The 20,392-nt window shown below is 35.4% G+C and overlaps 2 protein-coding genes across 2 annotated transcripts in view; both read right to left on the bottom strand.

Annotated features, from left to right (window-relative positions):
- The window catches only part of LOC18095629 (probable disease resistance protein At4g27220), a 119,512-nt gene that overhangs the window by 7,910 nt on the left and 91,210 nt on the right, over nt 1–20,392 (bottom strand). The window contains exon 4 of the mRNA XM_052449936.1: nt 15,104–15,234. Coding sequence (XP_052305896.1) covers nt 15,104–15,234 — 131 coding nt within the window. The remainder of the gene's footprint in view (nt 1–15,103; nt 15,235–20,392) is intronic.
- LOC127904886 (uncharacterized) lies at nt 17,922–20,170 on the bottom strand. Its single transcript, XM_052449938.1, has 6 exons — nt 19,385–20,170; nt 19,152–19,290; nt 18,983–19,053; nt 18,632–18,905; nt 18,445–18,564; nt 17,922–18,362 (listed from the first exon to the last, which is right to left on the bottom strand). The coding sequence occupies exons 1-5, from the start codon at nt 19,417–19,419 to the stop codon at nt 18,544–18,546; spliced, it is 540 nt and encodes a 179-aa protein (XP_052305898.1). The 5' UTR covers nt 19,420–20,170; the 3' UTR covers nt 17,922–18,362; nt 18,445–18,543.

Here is a 20,392-nt window from a genome sequence, read left to right on the forward strand (position 1 = left end):
ACTCATTTTTTTTAAATGATGCAATATGGGAATAGCCTTCAGGCCTACGTGTGTTTTGGCCAAATTTAGTTTTCAAATTGGACACATAATTTGTTGTTCACCTAGTTTTTTTTTTGAAAAAAAAACAATGAAGAGTTGTCTAATGCCAATAATTTGCTCACTAGAGAGGTGGCTGAAAAATCAAGGGGTGTTTTTCTGACCTTAAAATCTATTATTCAATCTATTTTTACTTAAAAACACCTAATAAATACATTTAGAATCACAAAAAACCAATCTATCAATTCAAAAATGCTAAAAAAAATCCAAAAACACTTAATCAACATTGATATACCTTTTTAGGAAATATGAAGGCTTAAAAAGACTTCAATGAGACTCTCTCATTGAATAGAACTCGTTGACATTGAAATCAACCTTTTTTGCTATTGAAATATGGTCAACCAATAACTTTTTCTCTTTTTCATCATTTAAAGTGTAACTTTTTCTCTTCTCTCTCAAATCTAGAGACTGAAATGTGAATAAAATAAAGTTTTGAAATAATTTCCAAACTAAAAGGACAAAAAAAAATCAGACAAAATCTTAAGGCTAAATTTTCAAAAAAGAGTTGCTATTTTACTAAACTTTCAATTTTGGTCCTCTCATCTTTCATTTTTTCCAAACAATAAAATTGAACTATTTTTACAAAATTGAGAACAAACACATTGTTGGAATGTTTTTTTTTTAGACTGTTAAACAAATCATTAGGCTAAATAATCAACCAATGTGATGTAGAAGGATGAAATTAAAAAAGAAAAAGATGAGAGAATTAAAAAAAAAAACAAAGGACCAATGAGAATTTGTTTTTTCTAAAATAAATGGCTATCATTTCACGTTACATTCAGTTTTGATCATCTTATTTTTATTTTTTCACGAACAACAAAATCATTTTTTTCTCAAAATAATGAACCAACACAATGTCAAGATGGTTTTTAAACACAGCTATAACCGGAGAAAAAGAAATACAAAAAAAGCATCAAGCCCAATCATTAATCAATAAAACATGAAAAGAGAAAATTAAAAAAATAGTTTATAAAATAAATGAAGAACCAAAAAAAAATTGAAAATAGGAGATATTGTATTTTTTTTTTTTACACTACACATATTTAATTTCACCTTCAATAAATTTATGTCAATTTTAAAACTTAAGATATCTCTATGAATGGTACTAATGTAAATATGCTATTGTTCCAAAAAGCCAATGATGAAAGACCAATGACGGGAAACATGCAAGGGTAAAAACAAAATTGAAGTAAAAGAGATAGAGCCAAAGTAAATAAAAAGTGGTCCAATGCGAAGAATTTGTTCACTAGAGTTGGCTGAAAAATCAAAGGGTGTTTTTCTAACCTTCAAATCCATTATTTAATCTATTTTTATTTAAAAATATTTAATAAAAACCCTTAGAATCTCAAAAAAGTCAAGCTATCAACTCAAAAATGAAAAAAAAGTTCAAAAACACATAATCAACCTTGATATATTTTTTAATGTAAAATAAAGGTTTTAAAAATATTTTAATGGACTCCTCTCATTAAATAAAACTTGTTAATATATAAATAAATTTTTTTTTTTATATAGAAATATAACCACCAGACAATCTTTTCTCTATTTCATTATTTAACGTGTGGCTTTTTATCTTCTCTCTCAAATCTAAAGATTGGAATGTAAATAAAATAAAGTCTTGGACTAAATCGTATAATTTTCAAACTAAAAGGACCAAAAACAATTAGACAAAATCTTAAGGCTAGATTTTTAAAAAACAGCTGCTATTTTACTAAACTTACAACTTTGGTCCTCTCATCTTAAGGCTAAAATCTTAGAGTCCAATTGAATGAAATGCTCTTTACACCGAGTGAATTTTTTTTTATTCAACTATCTATAATGTTCGTATGAGATAATGCAGAAAGCTGTGCCGGGGCAAGTTGCTACCATTGGATTGACTGATAGCATAAACCTCTACTCAAAGCTCGTTGTACCAGTAGGAAATTGTTGGATTAAACAAAAAAGCAAGCTGGGGATTCTTGCTTTCTTAAGCATGATCAAGTCAAATATAACAAGAACATAGCACTAACAAAATTAAGCAAAAGTGAAAGGAAAACATACTTGGTCCATTATATTGTCTTCAAGGATTTTGATTAGCACACAGAAGAAGGAACCAGTGCCAAGCTGGTCGACAACCAGGAGACCTCCTGTCCTGCTTTGAGAGAAAGAAAGAATTAAGTGAAGTTCAGAGCCAAAAAGAATCAGTAAAAGGAAGCAAAGTATTCTATACGAGGCCATACCAAGATGTCATACATGCATACAGAAACTAGATGAACATTTTCCAAGATAAACACAAGGAAATCGAGAACCATCATAAAGGGTAAGATCAACTATTAGCCAAAAACTAGATGAGAATATGCCAATTAGGTCCTGAGCAGCGACACACAAAATCAAAGAGTTACAAGAAGGTCCCATATGTTAGTCCCTCAAGCACGCAGTCTGTTTGAATCACACACTAGATTAATGACACCAGTAAATTGTTTGTAAGGCTCAATAAGATACTTTTAATTCTTTTTTTTTTTTTTTGAGAATTTTAATTCACGCTTTACTGTAGCTTGTAAGAACACAATGAGCAAGAAACTATGTCCTGAACTCTGATCTGATCAAGTCAAGAACTCCTGAACAATATCAGGGTAAAAAGAGTAACTTGCAAGAATTCTAGATGACATGTAATATTGGAGAAAAGAAAAAGAGAACATCGAGCTTACCTGGCCCAACAAGATCTTCAAACGATGATCTGACTTAATCAGAACTCAGAAGGAGTTAGACAAGCAGTGATGAAGGGAGAAGAGAATGTGGCATGCACAGCTAGGAAAGGAGTTTAGTGCAGCGTAGAAGAAACGCAATTTATTTGTGTCAGGCAATGGTTTTTCATCGTCAACGGTTTATAGACAAATAAAAAACATTGCATGTGTTGTTGTGTCTGGTGGCTTTTCGTGGCCCAGTACGCTTCTCAAGTCTCGACAAAAAATATCAGTATTGGCTGCAATTGGGACAAAACATAAGATCACAATCTCTATCTTATATTTGATTGATTGTAACTTATAATAGTTTGTTTTTGTATTTTAAAAATATTTTGAAAAAATTATTATTATTTTTATTTTAAATTAATTTTTTTTATGTTTTCAAATCATTTTAATATGTTAATATCAAAAATAATTTTTTTAATAAAAAATATTATTTTAATATATTTTAAAATAAAAAACACTTTAAAAAACAACCGCTACCACACTTTCAAACATCCCCTTAGGATTTTTTTTGCTGGTTTTTCATGACAATTTAATTGTTTTTTTTTCTTACAATGTTATTCATTTTTTATTAAATTTTCCAATCTCACAAAATATAGATAAAATGAAAAATAAATTTAAAAAGGGTAATCAATTGATCCATTGTGTTAAATAATATTTATGTAGTCTTATTTATTAAGGGTAGAATAGTACTTTCAGTTTGACCTATATATACTTTATTTGTATTTAGGTTACGACTAAGCATTCATAATATACAGATTATTAAGAATTCTAGCCTCCTTTCTCTATTTGATATCAATTAATTTAACATGGTATCAGAGCTGGTTTTATAGAACGAGACTTAATCCCAAACACAAGTTCACGGATCCAACTCTGCGGTGAGTTGGCTGGGGGTTTGCAGGGGGTAGCGCGCCCCTGCCGGACCTGCTAAGGGCATAAGAGTGCCATCAGCAGTCATAACAGGAATGGAGGACAAAGGGGACATTGAGGTAAAAGATGAGGAATCTGGAGACATATGATGGGAAGCACCAGAATCCAAGACCCATTCAGAGTGTGACATACCTGAGGAACTATGAGGCAACTGACCTATGGAAGAAGCGGACATTGCTTGTGGCTGCAAGGAGAGAAACTTCTGAAATTGCTCAGCCAAAGTATTAGGATCGGTAATAGAGCCTAGGGAAGCTACTGTTGTAGTATTGTGGTGTGGTGGTTTATAACCATGAGGTGATCGATGAGCATTAGATTGTGACTGACTGCCAAACTTCCAAGCTTGATTCTGCTGTCTCAACTTAGGACACTGAGCCTTCCAATGACCTTTCTGCTTATAGAAATTGCACTCATCGAAGCCAACCCTTGTGCAAGACTAATTCTGATGGGTCTATTGAGCGATACAAAGCTAGGCTGGTTGCAAAAGGATACTCTCAACAGTATGGTATGGACTATGAGGAGACATTTGCCCCAGTTGCAAAAATAACTACTATTCGTACTCTTATTGCTGTAGCTTCGATTCGTCAGTGACATATTTCTCAGCTTGATGTTAAAAATGCATTCTTGAATGGAGATCTTCAAGAAGAAGTTTATATGGAACCCCCTCCTGGTATTTCACATGACTCTGGATATGTTTGTAAGCTTAAGAAAGCATTATATGGTCTCAAACAAGCACCTCGTGCTTGGTTTGAGAAATTCTCTATTGTGATCTCGTCTCTTGGCTTTGTTTCTAGCAGTCATGATTCTGCTCTTTTTATTAAGTGCACTGATGCAGGTCGTATCATTCTGTCTTTATATGTTGATGACATGATTATTACTGGTGATGATATTGATGGTATTTCAGTTTTGAAGACAGAGTTGGCTAGACGATTTGAAATGAAGGATTTGGGTTATCTTCGATATTTCCTGGGTATTGAGGTAGCATACTCACCTAGAGGTTACCTTCTTTCTCAGTCGAAATATGTTGCAGATATTCTTGAACGGGCTAGACTTACTGATAACAAGACTGTAGATACTCCTATTGAGGTCAACGCGAGGTACTCTTCTTCTGATGGTTTACCTTTGATAGATCCTACTTTATACCGCACTATTGTTGGGAGTTTGATATATCTCACCATTACTCGTCCAGATATTGCATATGCTGTTCATGTTGTTAGTCAGTTTGTTGCTTCTCCTACTACTGTTCACTGGGCAGCTGTTCTTCGTATTTTGCGATATCTTCGGGGTACAGTTTTTCAGATTCTGTTACTTTCATCCACCTCTTCCTTGGAGTTGCGTGCATACTTTGATGCTGATCATGGTAGTGATCCCACAGATCGCAAGTCTGTTACCGAGTTCTGTATCTTTTTAGGTGATTCTCTTATTTCTTGGAAGAGCAAGAAACAATCTATTGTTTCTCAATCATCCACCGAAGCAGAATATCGTGTCATGACATCTACTACCAAAGAGATTGTTTGGTTACGTTGGTTACTTGTTGATATGGGAATTTCCTTTTCTCATCCTACTCCTATGTATTGTGACAACCAGAGTTCTATTCAGATTGCTCATAACTCGGTTTTTCATGAGCGCACTAAGCACATTGAGATCGATTGTCATCTTACTCGTCATCATCTCAAACATGGCACCATTGCTTTGCTTTTTGTTCCTTCTTCCTTGCAGATTTCTTTACCAAGACGCATTTCATCTCTCGTTTTTGTTTTCTGGTTGGCAAACTCTCGATGCTTGTAGCTGCCGCATCGTGAGTTTGAGGGGAGATGTTAAATAATATTTATGTAGTCTTATTTATTAAGGGTAGAACAGTACTTTCAATTTGACCTATATATACTTGTATTTAGGTTAAGACTAAGCATTCATAATATACAGATTATTCAGAATTCTAGCCTCCTTTCTCTATTTGATATCAATTAATTTAACACATTGATCCATTCAATTCAATCCTGTCATATCCAAATTTAGTATCTTACGAAACTCTACTTGTACAAAATGCCTTCATGATATCTAATTTCAGGCGCCTGCCATTGTCAAATTCCGCCTGTGTGTTGTTAACATAACCGTGGGCATAACAATTGATAACAACCAGAATTTTATGAGACGAAGCTCCCTCTTGCTCACCGCCTTCCACACTATCAGAAAACTAATAAATAAAAATTAAAATATTGATGAAATATTTTCATCGATAAATTATAATAAATTTTATCAACAAAATATTTTTTCCTTATATTCATCAATAAACATCAATGAAAATATTTTCTTGGTATATACCAAGAAAATTATAACGGGAAAAGAAAAATTAAAACAAAGTAAAAAAGTATAATAACGTGTCATTTATACCGAAAAAATTATCCATTCATAAACTTGTTGATAAATTATTCACTTCTCCTAGACACTATTCATTATGTCAACTACAAAGAGTATCACCGATAAATTAATTTCGTCGGTATTTTTTAGAGAGCTCTGAAACTGTTTACATTGTTAATTATTGTTATTTACAGAAAATATCACCGACGGATTGAAAATTTGTTAGTGATATTTAGAGGGTTTTTGAAAATTTTCAATTAAATTAAATATTACAAATAGAATCACTGACGGATTGAAAAGTTGTCGGTGATATTTGAAAAGTTTCTGAAATTTTTTTATTAAATTAAAAATTTAAATTAAATATTACAGACGGAATCACCAACGGATTGAAAGGTCGTTAGTGATATTTGGGGGTTTTTGAAAAAAAATTTATTAAATTGAAAATTTAAATTAAATATCACAAACGAAATCACTGATTGAATAATTAAAAATATTAATATTTAATTATCCGTCAGTAAACTCATCGATAAAATACCCCAATAAAAAGACTAGAATCCCTCATTTCATAACACACGCGCCTCCTCCTCCTCCTCCTCTTCGTCTTCTTCTTCTCTTTATGTAAAAAACACCAACGTCCCTTTATTTTTTTTTCTTCTCTTCTCCTTCGTGCGCAAGTATGTCTTCTCCTTTTTTTTTCTTTTCTCTTCTCAGTTTTGTTTTAATTAACATACTTTATAAATTTATTTTTTCTTTTCTCTTCTCAGCTTCACTTGCAATTACACTAAGGTGAGATTTTTCCTTTTTCTTTTTTTGTGTATTTTTTTGCATTATATTGTTTTTTTATTTTATTTTTAAATTTTTATGCTCTTAATAATTGTATGAATGTTGTTGTGGGATTTGTTTTCATATGAGATCAATTTTGTTGGATTTGTTTTATTCAATTTTGTTGTTCAATTTCAATTAAATTATTTTATTTATTGCTAGATTATAGGTTCTTAAATAGGTTTTCTAGGTTAGGTGGAAATTGTTTTTAGTTGATTTATTTATTTGTTGTTGTTGTCTATTTTTTGTGTTATTTATTTGTTGCAAATTTGTTTGAGTTGATTTTCTTCTTCTTTTTTCCAAGCAACTGAGTTCCTGGGCATTATGAAGTGTTAATTTATATTAATTTAATTATTTTCTACTTCTGTTAAATAGATTTTTTTAAAAAATATTTTTTAAATAATTACTGACAGTATTACAGACATATTAAGTCCGAAATCAGTATATTCCAGAGAGTTGGAAAAAAATTATTGCAAATGTCACTGTGCCACTGTTTTATCACCGACATAATTGCATACGGTATTTTTATCAGTTATATGGCAATATTCCCGACGAAAGTTTTTGAAGCGGGTAAAAAACAATTTGGAAAATTTGGAAAGAATTTCTTGTAGAGAACCACAAATCCCTTCCCCGTGGAAAATGCTTTTTAGCTCCGGTAAGTTGCTTAATTTCAAAGCCTTCAAATTTGGGAGATTGGTAGTAGCGTAGTGGCTGCTGCTGCTGCTATCTTCAACCATCATGCCTTCTTCTTCATCCTCTATTGCTATTATCTCCTCCATTTGGTCACAGTCATCAACTTCAATCACTTCCAAGTTTGTGAGATTTGGCAACAAGTCAAGGGAGAGCAGATTTTTCATACTTGGACATTCACCTATTGTCACTTTTTTAAGATGAGAGAAGGTACCATTAGATTGCCATGATGGTGGAGCAGCTCCTTCTCTTGTAATGAAGACACGAAACTTCTTCAAAGTTTTAAGGTATAGCGATTCGAGGCTTTCAAATATATCCGTGGAGGATTCTGACATCGAAGCCAAGCACTCTATCCCATCACATTCCCACATCCCCAAGGACTTCAGTCTTCAGTGAAGTTGCATGTTTAAATGGAGAAACATCGCATAAGCTCCTTACGTCGTGACATCTTCCGATTGAGAAAGATGAAACATCTTCTGGGAGGGAGCTCAAGAAACCTTCCATTTTCACCGATTTGGCAATCATGAACCAAAACTTCTTTATAAAAGACTTCCTCTGGTGTCATATAAAGTAAAGAATCCATAACTGGATCCACACCTAGTTGTCCTATTGTGAAGAAGTATGTGGTCAGAGGTTGCCTCACTTCTGGAGATTTGAGGTACTTCTTGAAGTCAACAAGATCACAGAATTGGTATCTCAAAGTTTCCATCCTCTTCAAGCATGCTACTTCCTCTACTCGTACTGTCTTGAAAATGCCGGACGCCCGGTTCACGTTAAGGAATTGTAGCTGTGAGAGCTTAGGTAATATACCAGCAGGCATCTCCTTAAGACTATTTCCAAAAAGATTAAGATACCTGAGATGGTATAGCAGATGGTCCAAATGGTGTCAGTCATTCTATCCTGTATGATGTTTGCTATTTCAGATCAATGAATTTTGATCGAAGTATTTCACAGTCAAAAAGAGGATACCTGAGATTGGACAGCATTTCCATCCCTTGAGGCAGTTCTTCAAGTGCAGTATAGCGGAGATCCAATTTCCTCAACTCCCTAAGCTTTGCTAATGATGGTATATATCTTAGATTGTGACACCTTCTGAGATATAAAGCAGTGAGATTCACCAAATCGGAGAAGGAACTTGGCAATTCCCGGATAGCGGTGGATGATAGATCAAGAACCTTGAGCCCTTGCAAATGTTTGAAAAAGGAATCCGCAATCATTTCAAGTTTGAAATTTGAGAATAAAAACAACGTTGAAAGCTTGGGACACATTGGTGAACAGCCAGAGGGAATTTCCTTGAGGTGATTTTTCATTAACGAAACTCTCATGACATCCACTTTCCACTCGCTCTCATCTGGTAATTCTTTTAGTTGCTCCTCAGCTTCAACCATGATTGGTGATTTCTCCCTCAGTTTCTGAAGAGCCATATCTCGAATCAAGTCATGCATCTTGAAACATCTGTAGTCTTCTTTGCTTATATAACTTTCCAGTAAGCAAGCATTTTCAAGCTTGTTAAGCATAGCCTGACCTCTATCATATTCTGCCTGCCTGCTCTTCATTGGTTGAATTATTCCCTCATCGATCAAATAACCTATCAAGTCCTCTCTATCTACGGTGAAATCCTCTGGAAAAAATGCACAGTATAAGAGACACTGTTGCAATGCTGAGTCATTCAAGTGCACGTTACTAAATCTCAAAATATGGAATACCTTAGGTTCCATGTCTTCTACCCCAACTTCTGATCGTTTCAATTCTGCCAATGCATTCCTCCATTCATGCAAGTCATCCAGTTCCCTCATGCTTCCTGCCATTGCTATAATCCCAAGTGGTAGACAAGCGCATTCTGCTGCAACAGATTTTGCTATGCCTGCGACTTCAGGAGAAAGTTTATCATAATGCCCAAGTTTCTCCACGAACAAAGTCCAAGCTTCTTCTTTAGTAAGAAGCTCTACTTTGATGCTCTTTTGGCAACCCATCCGCCGACAAACTTCTAACGATCGACTTGTGAGAATCAACTTGCACGCGTTAACTTCAACAGGTATGCCCACCATTTCTAGCAGAAAATGATTCCATAAATCATCTAGAATGAGAACAGATTTTCCCTTGGCAACTAATGCTTTAGACAACTTTGCAGCTCTTTTCTTCTCATCCTCTTCATTTGAAAGGTCTAAATTAATAGCTTTGGCAATAAGATACTGCAATTTACTGATGGTGAAATTTTGTGATACAGTAACCCAAAACACATAATTGAAAGAACTTGGTCTTTGTAGCAGCTGATTATGGATATGCGTCACCAGTGATGTTTTTCCGACACCGCCCATCCCATAAATGCCAACACTTAAGACGTCATCCTTCATTAACCAAGACCAGATCATCTCGTTATTTCTGTCAGAAGCCTGACCTACCAGCTTTGTTGTCAGTAATGCTTCTCCTTTAGCCTTATGTGCATGAAGCCCTTCAGAAACTCTACTTTCGTCAGTAACTACGGACACACTACTGATGAAGTTGTCTGTCAAATTCTCCACTCCACCATCTGAAACATCTGCCCCTTGCTCTTCATAAACTCTAACTTGGTCAATAAGTTCAATCCCTTCCACGGTTCTGCTCTGTGTCGAATTCTCTGTATCTAGCATGTCTTCAATAAACTCTTCCCATCTCGTACTCTCTGTCCGATCTTCCATTGCCATATCTGGGAGATCCCTCCCTTCTTGCTCTATTCTTTGAGCTTCTACATTTAGAACTGCATGATCATTTGGTGGGAATGTTGAGAAGTATCAGTAACTGTGAGAAGTTTCAATAACTGTTAGTATATTACTGTTAAATAAGTCTGGTAAGTTTGTTAGTATATTGTTAGTTGATTAGTGCCTAGCTGGCAGTTAGTTGAGTAATTCCTTGAATCACGTTGCATCAGTTTCAGATGCAGTTAATACTGTTATGCATGCAGTCATGTAAAGGCTATAAAAGGCCAGACATTTGCTTTAAAAATACAGAGTATTCATTCATCATTCTTCTGAGTTCCGGGCCTGAGAAGAAGAAAGCCGCAGCTTTTGAGAAATTTGCAAAACGAAGGAGAGTAAGAGAGAGAGATGGTGAACGACAGCAATAACAATTTCATCCAACCATTTATACCATGTTTGGATGGTCATTTTGATAATTGAAGCATGCTGATAGAGAATTTCTTGAGATCCAAGGAATTTTAGACTTTGGTTGAAACAGGTTATGCAAGAGTAGTTGTGACTGAAGCACAACGAAAGAAACTAGAGGAGTTAAAGCTTAAGGATCTGAAAGTGAAGAATTATCTATTTCAGGCCATTGACAGGACTATTCTGGAGAAGAACACCTCTAAACAAATCTGGGATTCGATGAAGAGGAAGTATGAAGGAAATGCAAGAGTGAAGCGCTCAATCCTTCAAACGCTAAGGAAGGAGTTTGAAACACTAGAGATGAAAACAGGTGAGAATATCACTGAATATTTTGCTAAAGTTATGACTGTAGCCAACAAAATGAGAATCTATGGGGAGCAAATGCGAGATGTAACAATTGTGGAGAAGATTCTTCGATCTTTGACTGACAGATTCAATTACATAGTCTGTTCAATCGAAGAATCTAAGGACATTCATGTCCTCTCAATTGATGAGTTGCAAAGCTCATTGATTGTACATGAACAAAAATTTCAGAAACATAGCGGGAAAGAACAAGCCTTGAAAGTGACATCTGAAGATAGGTTTTATAGCAGAGGCCAAGGCAGACGAGCTCCTAGAGGAGGGGGAAGAGGTAGAGGACGTAATGCCTTTAACAAAACCAATGTGGAGTGTTATAAGTGTCATAAACTTGGCCACTTTCAGTATGAATGTCCCATAGTGAACAAGGAGGCAAATTATGTTGAACTGAATAATGAAGAAGAGATACTATTGATGTCTCACGTGGAATTGTATGAAAATAATCAAGAGGACGCATGGTTTTTGGACTCTGGGTGTTCAAATCATATGTGTGGAGACAAGGCTATGTTCTGTGAGTTAAATGAAGAGTTTAGGCAGCTGGTGAAGCTTGGGAATAATACACGAATGACAGTGCTTGGGAAAGGAAAAGTCAAGTTGTATTTGGATAGGGTACATCATATCATTACTGATGTATTCTATGTACCTGAACTGAAGAATAACCTTCTAAGTATAGGCCAGTTACAAGAAAAGGGTTTGGAAATCCTTATCAAATCAGGGACGTGCAAAATCTATCATCCTGTGAGAGGTCTGATCATTCAAACCACGATGACAATTAATAGAATGTTTGTGTTAATAGCAAAGGCTCAAGTCAAAGATGCTTCCTGTTTCCATGCACCTGCACAAGATCTTTCACATCTATGGCATTGCAGATGTGGCCATCTTAGTCACAAAGGACTAAGAACCTTACAATACAAGAAAATGGTTCGAGGTCTGCCACAACTTCCTGAATCAACTACAGAATGCACTGCTTGTATTATGGGTAAGCAGCACAGAGAATCCATTCCAAAGAAAAGCCAGTGGCGTGCATCACAAAGGCTATAGCTCATTCATGCAGACATATGTGGTCCAATCACACCCATCTCAAACAACAAGAAAAGGTATTTCTTATGCCTCATTGATGACTATAGCAGAAAGGTCTGGGTTTATTTTCTAGCAAAAAAATTAGAAGCTTTCTAGTATTTTCAGTATTATAAGAAGTTTGTGGAAAAAAAACTGGACAGTTTATCAAGTGTATAAGAACATATAGAGGTGGTGAATTCAACTCTCTGGAATTCAATGAGTTCTGTAAGCAGAATTGAATCAAGAGGCAACTAACCACAGCTTACACCCCTTAGCAAAATGGAGTGGCCGAGAGGAAGAATAGGACGATGATGAACTTGGTAAGATCCATGCTTTCAGAAAAGAACATGCCCAAAACCTTCCGGCCTGAGGCATTAAACTGGACCATATATGTGTTGAATAGATGTCCTACCTTTGCAGTGAAAGACATGACTCCAGAAGAGGTGTGGAGTGGAGTGAAGCCCTCAGTTGAACACTTTAGAGTGTTTGGATGTGTAGCACATGTTCATATACCAGATGCAAGATGAACCAAACTGGAAAACAAGAGCTTTTGTTGTGTACTATTAGGAGTGAGTGAAGAATCAAAAGGCTACAGGTTGTATGACCTTGCTGCAAAGAAAATTGTAACTAGTAGGGACATAATTTTTGAAGAAGAGAAGCACTGGGACTGGGATATCAGTTACACAGAGCAGTTACAAATGGACTTAGAATGGGGAGAAGAAGGTGAAACTGATGGAGATGAAGCACATAATTGTGAAGATGCAGAGACAAATGGGCATAATATTACAAACTTAGGTGCAGAGTCAAATTGGGATGACATTGAGGGCTCCAGAGATACTCTTTCAAACATCAACCTGCATACGAGGAGGGAGACAATTACTTCTAGTTGGATGAGAGACTACGTCTCTGGAGAAGGATTATCAGAGGAAGAAACTGAACTGAATATGACAATTGTAACTTCTGCTGATCCTTTGAGCTACGAAGAGGCAGTGAAAAGTTACAATTGGAGGGAAGCTATGGATGCTGAAATACAGTCAATTCTGAGGAATGAAACATGGAGTTTAACTGAATTACCAGCTGGAGCTAAGAAGATTGGAGTGAAATGGATATACAAGACCAAGCTCAATGAGTTTGGTGAGGTGGATAAGTTTAAAGCTCGGTTGGTCGCAAAAGGTTATGCTCAACAACATGGTGTGGACTACACAGAGGTATTTGCTCCTGTGGCAAGGATGGACACCGTTCGAATGATCATTGCTCTAGCTGCTCAAAGAAGTTGGCTCATCTACCAACTCGATGTTAAATCTGCTTTTCTTCATGGGGAATTAAGTGAGGATTTGTTTGTGGAACAACCAAAAGGCTATGAGTAGAAGGGAAATGAGCACAAAGTCTACAAACTACACAAGGCTTTGTATGGACTAAAACAAGCCTCTCGAGCTTGATTTAGTCGCATTGAAACTTACTTTACTCATGAAGGATTTCAGAAGTGTATCAGTGAACAAACCTTGTTTGTTAAACAAACTAGTGGAGGCAAAATCTTAATTGTAAGTGTTTATGTGGATGACTTGATCTTTACCGGAGATGATGAGCAAATGATGTTAGAATTCAAGAAATCAATGATGAAGCTATTCGACATGACTGATCTAGGAAAGATGAGGTTCTTCTTAGGCATAGAAGTGCTACAACAGGCTAATGGAATTTATATCTGTCAACGAAAATATGCACTGGAGGTTCTGGAACTGTTTGGAATGGAAGAAAACAATGCAGTGATGAATCCTATGGTTCCTGGTTTCAAGGCTGGAAAAATTGGAGAAGGTAACAAAATTGATGAGACTTACTATGAGCAAAAAGTAGGTAGTCTTATGTATATCACTGCTACAAGGCCATATATGATGTTTATGGTGAGTTTCATTAGCAGGTTTATGGCTAGACCAACATAATTGCACTTACAGGCTGCTAAGAGAGTATTAAGATACTTGAAGGGCACTATTGATTATGGAATATTCTACAAGAAGAACAGGAACAAACAGCTGATTGCATTAACTGATAGTGATTATGCAGGAGACATAGAGGACAAAAGGAGCACATTTGGCTATGTCTTTATGCTGAGTGGAGGAGCAGTTTCATGGTCATCGAAGAAACAACCTATAGTCACCCTATCAACAACTGAAGCCGAATTTGTGGCAGCAGCAGCCTGTGCTTGCCAAGCAGTATGGATGGGAAGAATTCTGGAGAAGTTAAATCATGCACAAGATGGTTGCACTACTTTGATGTGTGATAACAATTCAACCATCAAACTCTCAAGAAATCCTATATGCATGGACGTAGCAAACACATTGATGTGAGGTTCTATTTTCTACATGATTTAACTCGAGATAGAGTGATTGAACTTGTGCACTGTGGTTCTCAAGATCAAGTGGCTGACTTGCTGACGAAACCAATTAAGCTGCAGTCATTTGTGAAACTTTGAGAACAACTAGGAGTCTGCATGATGCCTGGAGTAAACTAATTGTTACACATAAATTAGTTTAAAGGAGAGAATGTTGAGAAGTATCAGTGACTGTGAGAAGTTTCAGTAACTGTTAGTATATTACTGTTAAATAAGTCTGGTAAGTTTGTTAGTATATTGTTAGTTGATTAGTGCCTAGCTGGCAGTTAGTTGAGTAATTCCTTGAATCACGTTGCATCAGTTTTAGATGCAGTTAATATTGTTATGCATGCAGTCATGTAAAGGCTATAAAAGGCCAGACATTTGCTTTAAAAATACAGAGTATTCATTCATCATTCTTGTGAGTTCTTGATTCTCAGTTTCTAACAGGGAAGGCATTTTGTTTTTTGTGCATTGCTTGGTAGGCTGCTGCTTTAACATCAACGGGTACTCTTCCACAGATACCAACTCCTTTCCCACTTTCTCCTGACAAATGATATTTGAACCTTGAGATTGAAGTAGACGCAGCAAATGTAGATTTGCAAAATTTGCACTTGAAAGGACCACCATCATTTGTCTTCTCAACATGATCCCAAAATGGATCGGTATGTTTAACCCTCTTCTTTTGTTGGCGCTCCTACAGACACCAAATCAGCATTAATGAAAGGAAACAATGACTGATGTTTTTCAATTAGGGAAAAAAAGAAAGAAGAGAAGCTAGCCGCCCCGCCCCCCACTCTCTCCCGCCTACCGTCTCATTGTCTCAACAGCCACTCTTTATTCTTCCAATAGACTGTGTTTAATGACATTAACAAAGAGTTTACAATTAAAAAAAAAAACAATGTATCTTAAATCTTCATCTTATGAATTTGCTTTTACTCATATTGGGTTTCGACTTGGTTACTTTGTAAGTTATGAGAATATGAGTAATATTTTTTTTTTAAAAAAAAAAACCTGCAAGGACGTTATGAGCAGACTCGTTACAAGCTATTATTTATGTTGTTGATTCATCTATTATTACTTCCTCCTTTCTCGTAACATTGCTTTAGAAAAACAAAATCAATAGTGAGGGTAAACAAACAAACCAAATCCATTTCCAAGAAATAAATATTGAGGGCATTTACAAAGAACGAGAGAATTTAAGAGCAACATAGTGAACGAAGCACTGCACAAACCCATTTTCAAGGTAAATTTACCGCTTTGGAAATTGGTTAAATCAGCTCTACTGCTTTGATTTTGAACATGTCAACCGTTACTCTTTCAATTTGAAGTCACACAAGTCGAATGAGTCATTAGGGGGGATTTTTATTTAATTTAATTTTAAATTTAAACTAGATAAAGAGTTAGGTTGAATTTTTTTTTAATTTCATTTTTGTATTTTTTTAAAAGGTCAATTAAGTTGCTTTTGAATTGGCTAAGTTAACTGGGTCATGTTAGAAAACTCTTACATGATTTAATTTTAAACCTCAGTTGGACAATGAGTTAGGTTGAGAGATTTTTTTTATTAGTTTTTTTTTTCAATCTCATCCTCATGCTTTTTTTACTGGTCAACCGGGTTATCTTTGGAGCAACCAAGTTGTTTTGTACACTACAAGATTTCATAGTTTTACCGACGAAAATATTTCGTCGGTCTGTGATTCAGAGTTCGTCGGTATTTTTTTTACCGACGGCCTCCCAGAAGGAAAACGTCCGTCGGCTTTCCTTTCGTTGGTACTACCTAATTCCATCGCTAACTCAGTCGGTAAAAAAAACATTTACCGATGATTTTACAGACAAAAATTACGCGCAAAAAAAAAAGTTTCCCGCTTGAAATATACCGACGGATTCATTCCGTCAATGATTATGTGAAAAACCGACGGAATAAGCCGTTGGTAACTTTGTCGGTGAGTGTGTGAAATATCGACCGAAGATATCCGTTTATATATTCGTCGGTGATTGTGGAAGCTACTGTGAAATGCCGACGAATTAATTCCGTCTGTAAACTCGTCGCTAAGATGTCAAATGTTGACGGATACAGTCCGTTGGTAAAACCCTCTGTGATTATTTTTAAATATGTTTTTAAAAAATTATTTAGAATACATTAAAATTATATAAATTAATAGTAAAAAAAAACCAATTATGCAAATAAATTTTTTATTAAACATAAAAAACAAAAAAATAAAGTTAAATAATATTCATTACAAATTGAATGTGTTTCAAAAAAAATATTAAATTAACTAGTAAAGTTAAATAATACTCATTACAAATTAACATAATGGTGGAGCTGGAGGAGGAGGAGGAGGAGGCTGGTTGTTATACGGCCAAAAAGGAGGAGGCGCACATGTATCACCACTCTGTGATGCCATGTTCATGACCATTTGGCGAAGGTGTTCATGATTCGCTTTGAGTTGTGTATACTCCGCCGATAGGTAGTCGTATTTTTCAGTGAGCCGAGCCGTGTGTTGTTGTAAGGCCACGAACTCCTTAGATTGGGTGCTCGATACTGATTGGGAGCTCTCAACGGTTGAGACACTACTAGGGGTGAGCAAAAAAACCGATAAACCGATAAAACCGAGAAAACCGAAAAAAAAAACCGAAAAAACCGAACCGAAAAAAAACCGAATTAACCGATTAAAAAATCAAAAAAAAATTCCGGTTCAGTTCGGTTTCGGTTTCCAAAGTCTGAAACCAATTGAACCGAACCGAACCGAACTGGTTCAACCAGACCAGCACTTAAAAAAAAAAACAACTATAAATAGGATGCCTTTTCTAACCCTAAGCCAACTTTGCTCTCTGCATTGCCTAAACAAAAAAGTAGCCACCCCTCCCCCCTTCTCTATGCATCTCTCCCTTCCCCTTCCCTTTCTCTCTGCATATCTCCCCTCCTTTTCTCTTTGTATCTCTCCTTTTTGATTGGAGAAGGAGACTGAGTTGGTGCAACAGAGTTGGATCGGTCGCCATTGAGAGCGAGTTTAGGGTTTTTTCTTTACAGGTGTGTGGTGGCGGCTCCAAAACGAAGTGGAGGGAAGATTAGAGAGTAAAAAAAGGGGATTTTTTTAACTAGCGTGTAAGGGTTTGGCCCTTCCTCTTTGATTTGTTTCCTCTTGTTCAAATAATAATGTTTTGATGGTTTTACATTTTAATAACAGATATCTTTTGATCTTTTCTTTGTTTTTTTTTCTCCAGTCAAATTACTTCTGTTCTTTCCTTTTGTTTTGTGTATCTTTTTGCTAAGTTTAATTCTTGGGCAAAGATCTAACAAAAAGAAAATCGGGATTGAATTTCTGGATTTCATGCATGCCCAACCAATTAAAAAAAGAGTCATACTTGTTGAGAAAGCCAAGATTTCTCAGAAAATAAGCACATAAAGCACAGATCTGTGAAATTAAAAATAAAACGAAAATAAGATCCTTGAAAAAATATGAACAATGAAAAAACCCAGAAATAATTTTCGGTTTAAATTGGTTTGGAAGGGAAAAAAACCGAACCGAACATGGTCGGTTCGAACCGGTTTTCGGTTCGGTTCGGTTCGGTTCAAAAACTTGAAAAAAAATAATTTCGGTTTGATTGCTTTTTTTGGCCCAAAACCGGACCAAACCGAAAATGCTCAGCCCTAGACACTACGGGCAGCTCGCAAGTTCTCAGCCGTAGTGTTGGAGAGCCCGTACACCCGATTTTTATCGAGTCCACCGGACGATCCAACCTCCATCCACAAATCCGGATCGAAATCCGGATAGGTCGAAGGATCGTCCCCATATCTCTCCTTGAACTGGCTATTATAGGTCTCTTGAAAATGAAAAAAAGTAATCATCATATTCAATTTAATAAAAATAATAAATTACGAAATAAAATGGTTGAACAAACATACCACAAAGTGTTGAGCACGGTTGTCAATGAATTGTTGTGGCTCCTTTTGGCGGTCTTGACTCCGCATGTGCGTCTCAACAAACAGCTCCATTAGGCTCGGCTAACGTCCAAGAGACGTAGCCTATAAGGAAAAAAATTAATTAACAACAAATTAATTTAACGATATATTTCATTTAAATTAATCTTACCATCCGTTTCGCATGTGCAGCAAACAGAACGAAGCCGCCGGTGTGCGTTGTCACCGAGCCATGAATTGGCCTATTCTGGTAGCCAGCACCGGACTGTGAGCGTCGTGTGAACAACTTAAACATCATGTGCTCAAGATAGGGCGGCCATATATCTGCCGGGATATATATCGGTTTGAAATCCCTCCAAACCGCCACGTCGTTCCAGCCTTGGAGACCCTTATCTCTTGCGGTTTTTTTTGCCTTTTTTTGTGCTTTGTACCAAAAATCACGCAACCTACTTCCATAGCTAGAAATTAGATTTTGAAACATAAATTTTTTTCTAAAAAAATCTTGTATTGATTTTGATGTTACCTAGTTGCCGCGTGATTTTCCCACACCCTCCTCACAACTTTGTCATGTGCCCTGTCCCAGGCGAATTTGTTCTGTGTATAAATAATTAGGTAAATAAAAATAATAATTTATTTACAATTATATTAATAAATTATTAGAAATAAGCTGGAAATTAGAAATTAACACCAACCTCAAATCTGTCAAACCATACATCGATTTGAGGTATCCATTCAGGATGTCTGGATACCTGACTCCATTGAAATAATAGAATCTCCATCGACGATTTAAACGCCGATGATATTACTCGGGCAGCCTCAATGTTTGTGAACCTGAAAATAAATTAAATTAATGAAATATTGATTAGTTGTTCATAAATTATGTTATAATTTTTTTTTAAAAAAACTAAAACTTTAACAAACTTACATTGAAAGGTCGTCCTTCCACTGTGCCTCGTACATGCGGGTGAATTGATTCTGCTGCGAAGGCACGCCGCCTCTGCGCCGTGAAACCGCGTTGGAAGAGGCAGCATCGGTTGACGGCGTAGGTGCCTCTTCTTGAGAAGCACCTAAGGATATGTCATCCTCGCTGCTAGAAGAACTAGTTGCGCCATATGTGAGCGACGAGCTATGGATTTCGTTCTACGCATCTACATAATTTTATACGAATAATTATATAATTAAATTCAAATGTTAAAATTTTTTTGATAGCACCTCCCCTATACTGAGACTACCCAAATCCACAAATCTGCAAATATTAACAATAGCCACAACCAATTGACCGCATCTATACTAATATTGTATATAACATAACATCTATACAAATAACAACCACACTAATTACAAGGTAAATTCAACATTAACAATTACAATTCAACAAATTATTCAATTATTATGGAAATACAAACAATAAAATATATTCAATAAATTAAAAAAAAACTCTAGACTAACAATTAAAATTAATGGAAGTAATTAAACACAAATCATGCAATAATAGAGTAAAATTACTAATTATTCCAACATATTCAATTACTAATTCTAAGCTAAATTCAACATTAACAATTACAATTCAACAAATTATTCAATTATTATGGCAATACAACAATAAAATATATTCAATAAATTCAAAAAACAATTTAGACTAACAATTAAAATTAATGGAAATAATTAAACACAATGCAATAATAGAGTAAAATTACTAATTATTCCAACATATTCAATTACTAATTCTAAGGTAAATTCAACATTAACAATTACAATTCAACAAATTCTTCAATTATTATGGCAATACAACAATAAAATATATTCAAAAAATTCAAAAAAAATATAGACTTTAGGAATGAAATATGCTTACCTTAATAATGTGTTTATTTCAAGAATTTCTCTACATTATAAAAAAACACCGAAACAAAAAACATAACAAAAATAACAATAG

This window comes from Populus trichocarpa, chromosome 1 (assembly GCF_000002775.5).
Source record: "Populus trichocarpa isolate Nisqually-1 chromosome 1, P.trichocarpa_v4.1, whole genome shotgun sequence".
Classification (NCBI taxonomy): Eukaryota; Viridiplantae; Streptophyta; class Magnoliopsida; order Malpighiales; family Salicaceae; genus Populus; species Populus trichocarpa.